The 11,709-nt window shown below is 33.3% G+C and overlaps 2 protein-coding genes across 2 annotated transcripts; both read left to right on the top strand.

Moving 5' to 3' along the window:
* Positions 1-1,954: 1,954 nt before the first annotated feature.
* LOC108912125 (nuclease SbcCD subunit C-like) lies at positions 1,955-3,691 on the top strand. The gene is made up of 4 exons (XM_018717291.1): positions 1,955-2,019; positions 2,081-2,116; positions 2,761-3,050; positions 3,112-3,691. Exons 2-4 carry the CDS (start codon positions 2,083-2,085, stop codon positions 3,586-3,588), a joined length of 801 nt encoding a protein of 266 aa, XP_018572807.1. The 5' UTR covers positions 1,955-2,019; positions 2,081-2,082; the 3' UTR covers positions 3,589-3,691.
* Positions 3,692-9,484: 5,793 nt separating this feature from the next.
* Positions 9,485-11,420, top strand: LOC108912121. Its single transcript, XM_018717288.1, has 4 exons — positions 9,485-9,547; positions 9,605-9,640; positions 9,921-10,204; positions 10,857-11,420. Exons 2-4 carry the CDS (start codon positions 9,607-9,609, stop codon positions 11,331-11,333), a joined length of 795 nt encoding a protein of 264 aa, XP_018572804.1. The 5' UTR covers positions 9,485-9,547; positions 9,605-9,606; the 3' UTR covers positions 11,334-11,420.
* The last annotated feature ends 289 nt before the right edge of the window (positions 11,421-11,709 follow it).

Below are 11,709 nucleotides of genomic sequence, written 5' to 3' on the forward strand. Positions count from 1 at the left end.
ACATGTTCTTGGATTGTTGATGTCTCATTTAGTTTTCGTGATATTGTTATTCGAGTACAAACGGGTTTAAATGTTAATGACAATTTTTGAAATGTATTGTTTTCCGGAACAACGATGCAACTTTTGAAACAAGCTTACGGAGATGATGCTCTGGGTCGTACGTAATGTTATAAATGATTTTTACGTTTTAAAAGTAGTCATCAGTCAATTGAAGATGATCCTCGACAGGAAGGCCTTTGCCTTCAACTGATGACTCCCACTTTTAGAAAGTCAAACATCTGGTGCGTACAAATAGTCTATTGATTGTTAGAAAAATTGCAGAAGAGATTATCATCTCAATTGGGTCATGCTATGAAATTTTGACTAAAAAATTGAACGTGCATCGAGTTGCAGCAAAATTTGTTCCTCGTTTGATGACCTAACAACAGAAAGAAAATCGTGTGAACCTTTGTCGGCAACTCTTTAAACAATCCAATGACAACGAAACATTCATTGAAAGGATCATAACGGAATATGGGTTTACGGTTACGACAAATGATCTCCATGGCCTAAGAAAGTACGTCAGTTTCGATCCAATGTTTACTGTTTTTTCGACTTTAATGAAATTGTGCATTTTGAATTTTTGTGTCAAGGTGAAACAGTGAACCGTGTGTACCATCAAGGCGTTTTACAACGGTTACATGAACAAATCCACAAAAAGAGATCAGAGTTGTGGCGGGACAACTCATGATAATGCGCCCACACACCCAGCTTTGTCAATTCGTCAGTTTTGCGCTAAAAATCAAATTATTGTTCCCCGCTCCCTCCTTACTTGCCAGACCTGGCTCCTTGCGACTTTTTTCTGATTTCCGAAATTAAAGTCAGTACTGAAATGACGCTGTTTTCGGACTATCGATGACATTAAAGCAAATTCGTCACATAAGGCCGTTTCAAATGAAACTATTCAGGACTGCTTTGCGAAATAGAAACACCACTGGGAAAAGTATGTGAATAGGGGAGGGCAGTACTTTGAAAGAGATACGGACCAATAATGTATAAAATTAATAATATAGTTTAAAAAATAAATTTCGGTTATTTTCTAAACAGATTTCGTATATGAAGTAATTTTTATTATCATCAACTTAATAAGAAAGTTCCAAAGTACTTATAATCCAAATTCGTGGTTTTTGAAAAATGGTTAATATGACAAAAGTTGCTTAAAAATTAATGATTTTTAACATGGATTACTTTGCATCGTTCCAGGCATCGGAAAATTTTGTAAAATTCCATCTACGTCGTTATGTAAAGTACCATAATGTCATTTACATATACTTAGAAGTTAAGTAACTTAGATATCTAATTCCGTTTTCAACATATTTAACTGGGTAGTTTTAAACGCAACGCCCTGTACATTACAATATCTAAAGAGAATTTCGTAATTTCCAGTTGTTTCAAATTGTTTAGAATGAAAGTTGAAAGTCTACCATAGCGATTCATGTCCACTTGAATGTTAGCAATGGAAAAGAAAATTGTAATTTTAGAATTGAAGCACTCGGACTGTAAGAAATTATAAATTTCTAATAATTCTTTAAAAAAATTGATACTTTTGTGTTATCCTTAGTTTCATTTTCCCCCAGATATTTAATCGAGATATCAGAAACAATAAAGAAAAAAATACCTGGTGGTCATAGGGTGAAATATATTTCCTTGTCGATATTAATATTTTTCTTAGATTCTTATTTATGTATGTATTTAATGTATTTAGTTTGCTATGAAAAATTACATAATTCTAGAGAGAAACTAGAGTAGATATTACCAATCAAACGAATATAATTACGGTATATCCACTCTACACAAACCTCTTAACATAATGTTACAGTACGTGCACCTCTAATATTTTTTAACGGATCATCCCGCAACCCCACCCAAACAGAGCGGTAATCTCACCAAATTTTTATATAAATACTCGACAGAAATCCTCAAGCCGTCAGTGGTTTCTAGCTTCATAACTACTTGGATTACTCCCAAATCAAATAAGCAGTAAGTGATTGTGATTAATGTAAAAATAAGCAGATGATCAAAATTTACTTTTTGCTTTCAGCCATGTTCCGCTTTTTCGTGCTAGCCGTCTGCGCTGGTGAGTCATGTTTTTAAGTGATTTTTAATATAGTGTTCTGTACTTTGTTGATACTAATCCAATTAATTAATGTCATTTTGATGGTACTATAATAAGACCTTTAATATTTATTATATGGACATTTCATAGATAAATATTAATTTAATGTTGAGTCACCTTAAAATTACTACAAAACAATGTTTTAAATGTAGTCAAGGAAGTCCAGACAGGAAGTATTGAAATCTTGAAGAAGAATTTTATATTTTTATGAGAATACTAAATTTGAATTATTCATATACTTTTATGGTGCAAATAGTGAATTGTAGTTATGTCTAAATTTGTTGTATTTATAAATTTAAAAATATTAAGCAAAACTGCAACTTTCTACAGGGTGTTCCTATAAATGTCTCCTTACGAAACTGTAACAACTTTAAGAATCTGTTGACAATGTTTTGTTTTAAATATGTTTATATTAAGTGCATTCTATTCTATAAGTTAGTTAGCTTGTGGTTGGGCATTAGATATAGGTAGATATAGGCTTAGATATATCTTAAATTTTTCGTAGTGCAAATTTGTAGGAACCCCTTAAAAAATAATTCCAGTTTCAATCTCGTCATTATTTCAATACGAATGGAAATAAATATATTCACAATCATCGTTTCCAGTTGGTCTTGCCTCTGCTGGCGTTGCCAAGCAGAAAATTCAAGCTGCCGACTCCCAACCTCAGGCGAGCCATGATTTGGAATCCATCCACTCAATTTCCGGTGGTTATGAAGCTGGTGGTTATGGCGGAGAGTTTGAGGAGCACGGTGGTTCCGATAGCAATGGCGCGGAACTTACCAGTCTCGCTCATAGCTCCGCCCTCCAGGCCAACAATGCTGTCCAGAACCAACAAACAGCTGGTAGTCAGGCCGCATTTGGAGTATCCAGCAGCTTCGCCAGTGCTGCCTTAGGAGTAAGAAACCCTTCTATATACTTACAACAACTTACTAATCAATTACTCTTTCTTACCTCAGGCTGCCCAGACCGCTCAAGCTGCCCTCGTAGGCAAACAAGCCATTGTCCAGAACCTCAGAAGACAACTTGCAGATGCTCAGCATCAGCTCCAGCAAGAAATCTCCCAATATCAACAGACGGAAGCCGCCGCCCAAGCTGCTTTTTCCACTGCCCAGCAAGCTCAAGCCCAAGTTTCTAGTTTGAGCGCTGCCATCGCAGCTGTTCAAAGCGGTGCCCAGAGCGCCCAGCAAGCCGCTTCTGAATCTTCAAAAGTAGCTGCCACTCAGCAGTCCATGGTCACGGAAGCCAAACAACGCGTTGCTCGCATTCTCAGCCGCATCGAGAACGCTGTGGCTGAGTTGCACGAAACCGAAATCTCCGCCCAAAGGGCAGCTGAGTCCGCTCAAGTTGCCCAGTCTAACGCAGCTGCAGCTGGGGCGGCCGTCGCTACAGCCAGTGCTCAAGGAATTGGTTCTAAAGGAGAACATCATTATTAGTTTCTTGTATCACACATTTGTAATTGCAACCAAATATTCCTAAAGTCTCTGGTCAGTAGAAGATAATACATAATGTTTAAATATATTAGTAAATAATAAGTTTTAAAAATATTAAAACGATGTTTCTTTTATTACATCATAAAATCTATACTAAAGAAGATTCTGCGTATTACAACATTAATCCCAACTTAGCTCCGATAAATACATATAAATAGTCTATAATATACCACAAACATTTATATTATAAGATATGTTAAGTATAGCCGGACGGTTCAAACAAAATCTAAAGATGAATTAATAAAACAATATGTATGCAATGAGATGATATGAGAAAAAAAATCGTTAAAAGTAATGATAATGCTCTAATCCGGATAAAAGCTTCTGGACTGCAATAATAAATTGCTGTAATAGTTCAGAGTGCAAAGACAAAAAAGCTTGTACGAGCCAATAAAAAATATATGTCTGGAGACACTTTATTTTCTGAATGAAGTTGAAAATATCTGATGTGTTCCAAATGTATTCCAAGTTAAAAACTGTTGAGAAAAATGTAACGTTTTAGTTTGTTTGTTTAGGAGATTGCCTGAATTTTTATCATTTATTACCGGTGTTAAGGGAGTCTTACAATTCTATTTAATAAAATATAATTACCATTAGTTTCGGAACCTGGATTATACATCTTCAGGACCTAGGATTTTTTAATGTAACTTTTATAATAAAAATGTTTCTAGAATTATTGATAAAAAACAATTATTTATATATAACAAATAATTTTTTATATTTAATTTTGAAATGCATTTTTCAATTTACTTAGTTACCTGTATTTGATGTATTCAAAAAATTAATTCAACTTATTAGGGATATTTTTTAAATTAAATGAAATATAATTAATTATTCTTTTTTACTTACAATCGATTAATTAATGAATTTATTTTTTATAAAAAACAATTACTAGTATTTACTTACAGAATAAAACAAATATATTTCTTACAATATTAAGAATTAAGTAAGTAAATTGAAAAAAGAATTTCAAAATTGAAAATTATATATTTTGTTACATTTTTTTAATATATTTTTTATAATTTTGCTATAATTAAATAGGTAATTGTTCTTTATCAACAATTTTAGGAACATTTTTATTAGAGAACTTATACAGGGTGTTTTAGGATTAAGTCGACAAACTGTAAGAAGATATTCCTCATAAAAAATAAGAAAAAATCAAGTATAAATTTTTTTCCAGAGGCGCTTCATTTTCGAAATATAGGGCGTTAAAGATTTAAAAAAAAATTCGAATTTTTTAAATAACTTCTAAATGAAGAATGCTATTTAAGACAAATTTGGCATGACACATCTTCTTATAAGATACCATTTTTCCATAGAAGTAGAAGTCCCGCAAGCAACCAGTGGCGGAGTTATGGGGACTCAGACTCATTAAATTATAAAAAAAATTAATACGGTCTTAATGAAAATAAAAATGATTTTGTTTTTAGATAGAACAGTTTGTTATTGACAAAAAGTGTACATGCACTTTTTTTCCTAACTCTTATATGTAGTTTCATGGCAAAATTGATTTGTCGGAAGGGTACTTCTGGATTCTGTCGATAAACTTTAGGAAGACGTTCCCCATAACATCTAAAAAAATATAGTACCTATTAAAATTGGTCTTAGTATCGAGTATGCGTGAGTCAAATAAGCCTTTTTGTCTCCCCTTCCCTTGAGTTTAACCGATAGTATTAGACATATTTAGATAAAGCGAAAAGTGAATCAAAAATGAAATGATTTAAAAAATATTTTGTTCAAACTTCTACTTCTATTAAAAAGTGGTATCTTATAAGAAGATGTGTCATGCCAAATTTGGCTTAAATAGCCTTCTTCATTTAGAAGTTATTTAAAAAATTCGATTTTTTTAAAAAATCTTTAACGCCCTATATTTCGAAAATGAAGCGTCTCTGGAAAAAATATACTTGATTTTTTTCTTATTTTTTTATGAGGAATATTTCCTTAAAGTTTGTCGACTTAATCCTGAAACACCCTGTATACAAGGTGTTAATAAAATTAGTACTCAAAATTTGAGAGTGTGTAAAACATGTCGAAATATGATGAAAATCTGAAAGTAGAGTTTTTGTCAGTGGCAGCCTCTAAGGGAAATACGAAATACGGCCTCTTGAAAGCGTAACTCAGGAAACAGTTTTTATTGCATAACTTCGAAACGGTTTAATATTAAATCACGAAATTTTGGGGTTGTACTACTATTTATATGCTTAATAATCGGTATAATATATAAATCAAAATATGCTAGAGGGGCGTAAGAAAATGCGGGACCATGAGGCAAAATTTAATTTTTTTTTGTGTACGTAATATTTTTTAGTTCCAGAACCGAAAATGTGAAAACTTCATATTTTGTATAAAAAAGGTACTCTTGTTAGATTTTAATAGCATGAGCCGTTTTCTAGTAAAATCCATTTTAATAATTCATTATGTACTCAATAACTCCTGCTGTAAAATAAATATATCAAGTTGTGCCATGAAAAAATTATTATTTATGACACTTAATAGAGGTTTCAATTATTATTATGTCAATTACTCATTAGATTACCTACTCAAAATTCGAATTTGAGAAATTTGAACAGGATAGGTGATCCGCGCGGAGTCCTTTGATGTTTATTACAGTACCTAAATCAAATTTCTCTGTTAAGTATCACAAATAGTCATTTTTTCATGGCACAATTTGGTACGTTTACTTTGCAGCAGGAATTTTTGAACACGTAATAAATTATTGAAATGGATTTTGCTAGAAAACGGCTCTTGCTATTAAAATCTAACCAAGGTACCTTTTTTATGCAAAATATGATAAATTTTCATATTTTCGGCTCGGGAACTGGAAAAAATTGCGTACACAAAAAAAATGTAAAATTTGACGCATGGTCCCGCATTTTCTTACACCCCTGTAGCAAATTTTGATTTGTATGTTATACCGGATATTAAGTATGCAAATAGTAATACAACCCCAAAATTTTGTGATTTAATATTAAACCGTTTTGAAGTTATGTAATAAAAACTGTTTCCTTAGGGGCCGCCACTGAGAAAAACTCTACTAAGGTTTTCATATTGCGACATGTTTTACACACTCTCACATTTTGAGTACTTATTTCGTTAACACCTTGTATAAAAAATATTTGCGTTTGTGTTATTGTTTTAAAAATGACAATACAATTAGAGATAATATAAACCTCGAAATTAGTAGTCAAATAATTATCTGTTCATAAAAAAGACCAGTTATTATAACAATTATTTAAAAAATGACTTGTTGCTACGACATTTTTAAGATTTTGAAATATTTATCGAAAACGGTTCATGCTAGCGACTTTAACGCTTTATGATAATTTCAAATATCCTGGAAATATTTACCCCTTAACCTATGCCGTTATTTGTAAAAAAATATAGTATGTAGGTATGTAATCAACAAGTTGTAACTTTATTTATTTGGTTGAGATGACAAAAAAATCCAGCAATGGTTTCTACACGTCAAAATAATAAGAAAAACTCAAATGTGCGATTTTCATTTGTTTTCAGGCTCTGAGGTACAAAATAATTTATTGATATTCTATTAATCATAGCGTTCTTTGATTAAATGTTCAAACTTACCACCACTGACCACTAAACTCTTTCTGCTTCGTATACGTAGAGCGTCTGTAATTCTCCTGAGTGCTGCATTTCTTTCTTCCATAAATGCTGCAGTACTGATGATACGTCGAATTAGTGCCTCCCGAGTGTTCACTCTAACTTTGTACATTTTTGAACCAGTCCCATAAACAGTAAACTTATGATATGAGGTCTGGAGATCTTGGAGGCCAAGTAATAGGGGCACCGCACACATAGGTGAATGTGCTCGTGGCTGGTTTTTATTACTTTTTTTTTGTGGAATGCCCAATTGAGAGCAATTCTTCGTGAGCTGGTAGTTGCATCATCTTCTACTAGACTCAGAAGATTTTCTGTTTCTTCTAAATATTGACGAAGGGCTCGTTCAGGTGTTATACCGGCTAGTACTGAGACGCTTTCCGGTGTCGCAGCCTCCCCAGCGTTATCTAGAAAGCGACGAGTGTGTGCAAAAATGTTTCCTGAACGCACACGAACAGAATCACGCGTACAACGAAGTTGCTGTGGACACCGGTTTCGCACAGTTTGTTGAATACTCTGATAAATACATTTTTATCAAAACATCTGTGATGTAGACTCCGTTGAGGATATTATTCAACAGCACATTGGCATTACCCTTACAAAAACCATAAACAACCTAAATTTGAAATAAGTCCTTGACATTTTGTAACACTTTGATCGTACAAATATGTAATCAAATGTTAAACTATTGCAACATAAAATGACACTGACAAATATCCTGCTTTTGAACTTGGATATACTTTGATTTCAAATTTTTAATATTTGTAATTACGCTATATAACAAATGGATGTCGCATAACAATATTTGAGTTTTTTCCTATTATTTTGACGTGTAGAATCAATTTCTGGAGTTTGGTGCGATTCTCGCTACTTACCCTGTATTTGTAAGCAGCAAAAAAATTACCATATTTAAATGAAATCGCTTCAACCTTTCCTTGTAATTTAAAAATAATGATTTATTTTTTATATTCATCATTTCGAAAATGAATTCTCCGATTTAAAGCAACTTTTTCATTAACTTTGAATCAGCCATTAAAGTTTAGTCATACATTTTACTTAGGTATATTAGGTCCTGTATATAATAATGCAAGTATCAAAAGAAAAAAATTGTATTAAAGGAATTAAGCTTTAAAATATTATTTAGTTCGAAAGAAGATTATCTCGCAAAATGAAAATAAAATAAAAAAATTAATTCTAGCATCTTGATTATAAAATATATAAGATATAAGATAATAAAGGTACACTGTATGTATAGCCTTTCGTTTCTGCAAATTGCTTTTATAATAAGCTCCACATAATGGGATCTAGACCGATAGCAAAATATAATCTACCTCTTTCATCAGTTTCATCATTGTCCACCAGTTTAATTGTTATTGTATGAATATATTACGACATAAATAGTGCCTTCTCTTCAAATATTTGATTTACTTATAAATTAGTGGTGGAGGTCACTTAGAAACGTTTAATTGACTATTTTTTCACGAAATTTAGAGAAAATTGGCACCACTTATATTACACAATAATCATTACAAATAATAAAAAAATTCAAAACAAAAAGAAATAGAGAAAACCCTCACCTTTGTGATAAAAAACGAAAGTTGAAAACTTTAAAAAATATGATCATATTTCTCGTTTCCGTAAATGCGTAATTATTTCGGTTATTATGTCAAAAGGTGACGTACACAAGTACGAAATTTTAATTTAAACAGGTTAAAGAAAGAAGAAATATAACAAAGAAACTAAGTTCTTTTATTCTATTCTTGATATTGAAAGATTTTTAGTTATAACATTTTATTCTGACACACCAAATATTGAGACACCCTGTATATGTAAATCAGATATCTAGGCTAAATAAATAAGAAAAAATAAACAATGAACCTTCTCATATCATATTCTTTCTGAGATAATTATTGCAATGGAAAAAGTAATGCATTATTTTACTCCAATGCCACGCATATGAAATTATAGAAAAAAATATGTATTGAATATTTTTTATTCAACCTTACATACGTTAATTACACAACTCCAAAGAGAAATTAATGTTTGTGCAATTTTTTTTAATTAAAGGAATATAAATGTAAAACGTCTGCAGATACAAATAATTTTACATATCGTTACAGTATGTGCACCTGCAATTATTTTTTTTAGTGAAGCACTTCAGAACCCCACCCTAATAAATTGGCAACCGTTCCAAATTTTAATATAAATACCAAGTCGGAATCTTTAATCGTCAGTGGTTTCTAGCTTCATAACTATCTGGATTAGTTCCCAAATCTACTTAAAAGTAAGTTGTTGACTTAATTATAAATGGACTATTAAAAAATTTACATTTTAATTTCAGTCATGTTCCGCCTCATGTTAATCGCTGTTTGCACCGGTAAGTCATGCTTTTCGCATCGTTTTTTCTAACACAATTTATTAATAGTATACAAGAGTTGATGATACTGGCTCATTATTTCATTACTCTTAATTATACCAATTAGACAGTAATTAATAAAAGGTATCTTCTAATTTTTAGTTAATAATGTAATATTAAAATGTAATTATATTTTAAACCGACATTCTTAGTCATTTTTAGTCAGTTTTATTTTCGTGTGCGTATGCGAATTTATGTTGCGTATTTGATTAACTCTAAACTGCGATTATTATTATTTTAGCTGGTGTCGCCTCCGCTGGAGGTTCCAAACAACAAGCCGCCGACTCCCAACCCCAGGCGAGCCACGATTTGGGAGCCATCCACGCAATTTCCGGTGGTTATGAAGCTGGTGGTTATGGCGGAGAGTTTGAAGAGCACGGTGGTTCCGATAGCAATGGCGCGGAACTCACCAGTCTCGCTCATAGCTCCGCTGTCCAGGCCAACAACGCTGTCCAAAACCAACGCACAGCAGGCAGTCAAGCCGCCTTTGGCATCGCCAGCAGCTTCGCTAGTGCTGCTTTTGGTGTAAGAAAAAGATTTTTGCTTATATTGTTTCATTTAAGCTGCGGTTCAATTCTTCAAAGATTTCTAAAACTCTGGAGGCAATTCGGGTCTATAATGTTTATCAATATCTGTTTATTCGTCAAGCAAATTTGTTCTTTGTGTAAAGCCCAAAAATTTGCTATCCGATATTTCCCTTAATACTCACTTTAGAAAGATTTACGAAGTTGGTTAAATATCTGATGAGCAAAGCTACCGCATTAATCCAGGACATGCAACTTCTTTATTTGAAACCTTCGCAGATTGAATCCTGTACTAATTTAATGTTGTAGGGATACTTCTTCCATAACAGTGTATTTTTAATAGTCTAGCAATTTCCCCGAGTCTGATCTTACTCAAACTCAGCATTTGTTCTTTTCTGCTATGGAAAATTCAACATTCCCTTCGCGTTAGTCTATCCTTCTCTTGAGTTCTCAGTATTGAGAGTGTTCTTGTTCCACCCACTTCCCAAAAGTTTGTCTTACCAAAATCTAGTCTTAGGAAAACTATGTCCTATCACTCAAAACAGTCCAACCGTTCATTTAACTTAGAACAATTGTAAATAGTTTCAAACAAGTTTTGAGTTTAACAAAGACTAATATTACCACAGGTAGTTTACGTATATCTCTTTCTCTAGGCCGCCCAAACCGCTCAAGCTGCCCTCGTAGGCAAACAAGCCATTGTCCAAAACCTCAGAAGACAGCTGACCGATGCTCAACAACAGCTCCAGGAAGAAATCACCCAGTACCAACAGACCGAAGCTGCAGCTCAAGCCGCTCACTCTACAGCCCAGCAAGCTCAGGCCCAAGTCACCAGCTTGAGCGCCGCTATCTCTGCGGTCCAAAGCGGCGCCCAGAACGCCCAACAAGCCGCTGCTGAAGCTGCCAGGGTATCAGCCGCCCAACAGTCCATGGTCGTTGAGGCCAAACAACGCGTCGCTCACATTCTCAGCCGCATCCAGAACGCCGTCGCCGAATTGCAGGACACCGAAATCTCCGCCCAGAAGGCAGCCGAAGCCGCACAGATTGCCCAGTCCAACGCAGCTGCAGCTGGAGTGGCCGTGGCTACAGCCAGTTCCCAAGGAATCGGGTCCAAAGGGGGTCATCATTATTAGTTTATTGTACCACGCATTTGTAATACGATTTTCCTAATGTATCTGGTCAGTAGAAAATAAGACAATAAAGTTCAGCTAACAAATACATTCGATTGTACTTCCTTCTCCTTTTGATCTACCGAACTATTATTTTAATGTTTAATTCAGACTTCGTTTGAACTTATTAAATATCTCAAGAAAAATTAAAGCGCATGTATTATTGAAATTCTTATTGCATTAATAAATTTATCGTATTTTTTATCAAGTGTCAAACTCTATGTATTCAGATTTTCCATTTTCATTTGCATTTTCCCAATCTGAGTAACAAAATAATTCGTATCGCAAAAATGAAATTTATTTCTCAGAAATGAAATTCAAAAATTCAAAAGTTCAAAAA

The sequence above is a fragment of the Anoplophora glabripennis genome, unplaced genomic scaffold (genome assembly GCF_000390285.2).
Source record: "Anoplophora glabripennis isolate ALB-LARVAE unplaced genomic scaffold, Agla_2.0 scaffold479, whole genome shotgun sequence".
NCBI lineage: Eukaryota > Metazoa > Arthropoda > Insecta > Coleoptera > Cerambycidae > Anoplophora > Anoplophora glabripennis.

Excerpts from the sequence above, each read along its gene's own strand:
- LOC108912125 (XM_018717291.1), top strand. The coding sequence starts at position 2,083 with ATGTTCCGCTTTTTCGTGCTAGCCGTCTGCGCTG. Across the intron at positions 2,117-2,760 it reads CGTGCTAGCCGTCTGCGCTG|TTGGTCTTGCCTCTGCTGGC; the intron begins GTGAGTCATGTT and ends CATCGTTTCCAG. Across the intron at positions 3,051-3,111 it reads TCGCCAGTGCTGCCTTAGGA|GCTGCCCAGACCGCTCAAGC; the intron begins GTAAGAAACCCT and ends TTCTTACCTCAG.
- LOC108912121 (XM_018717288.1), top strand. The coding sequence starts at position 9,607 with ATGTTCCGCCTCATGTTAATCGCTGTTTGCACCG. Across the intron at positions 9,641-9,920 it reads GTTAATCGCTGTTTGCACCG|CTGGTGTCGCCTCCGCTGGA; the intron begins GTAAGTCATGCT and ends TTATTATTTTAG. Across the intron at positions 10,205-10,856 it reads TCGCTAGTGCTGCTTTTGGT|GCCGCCCAAACCGCTCAAGC; the intron begins GTAAGAAAAAGA and ends CTCTTTCTCTAG.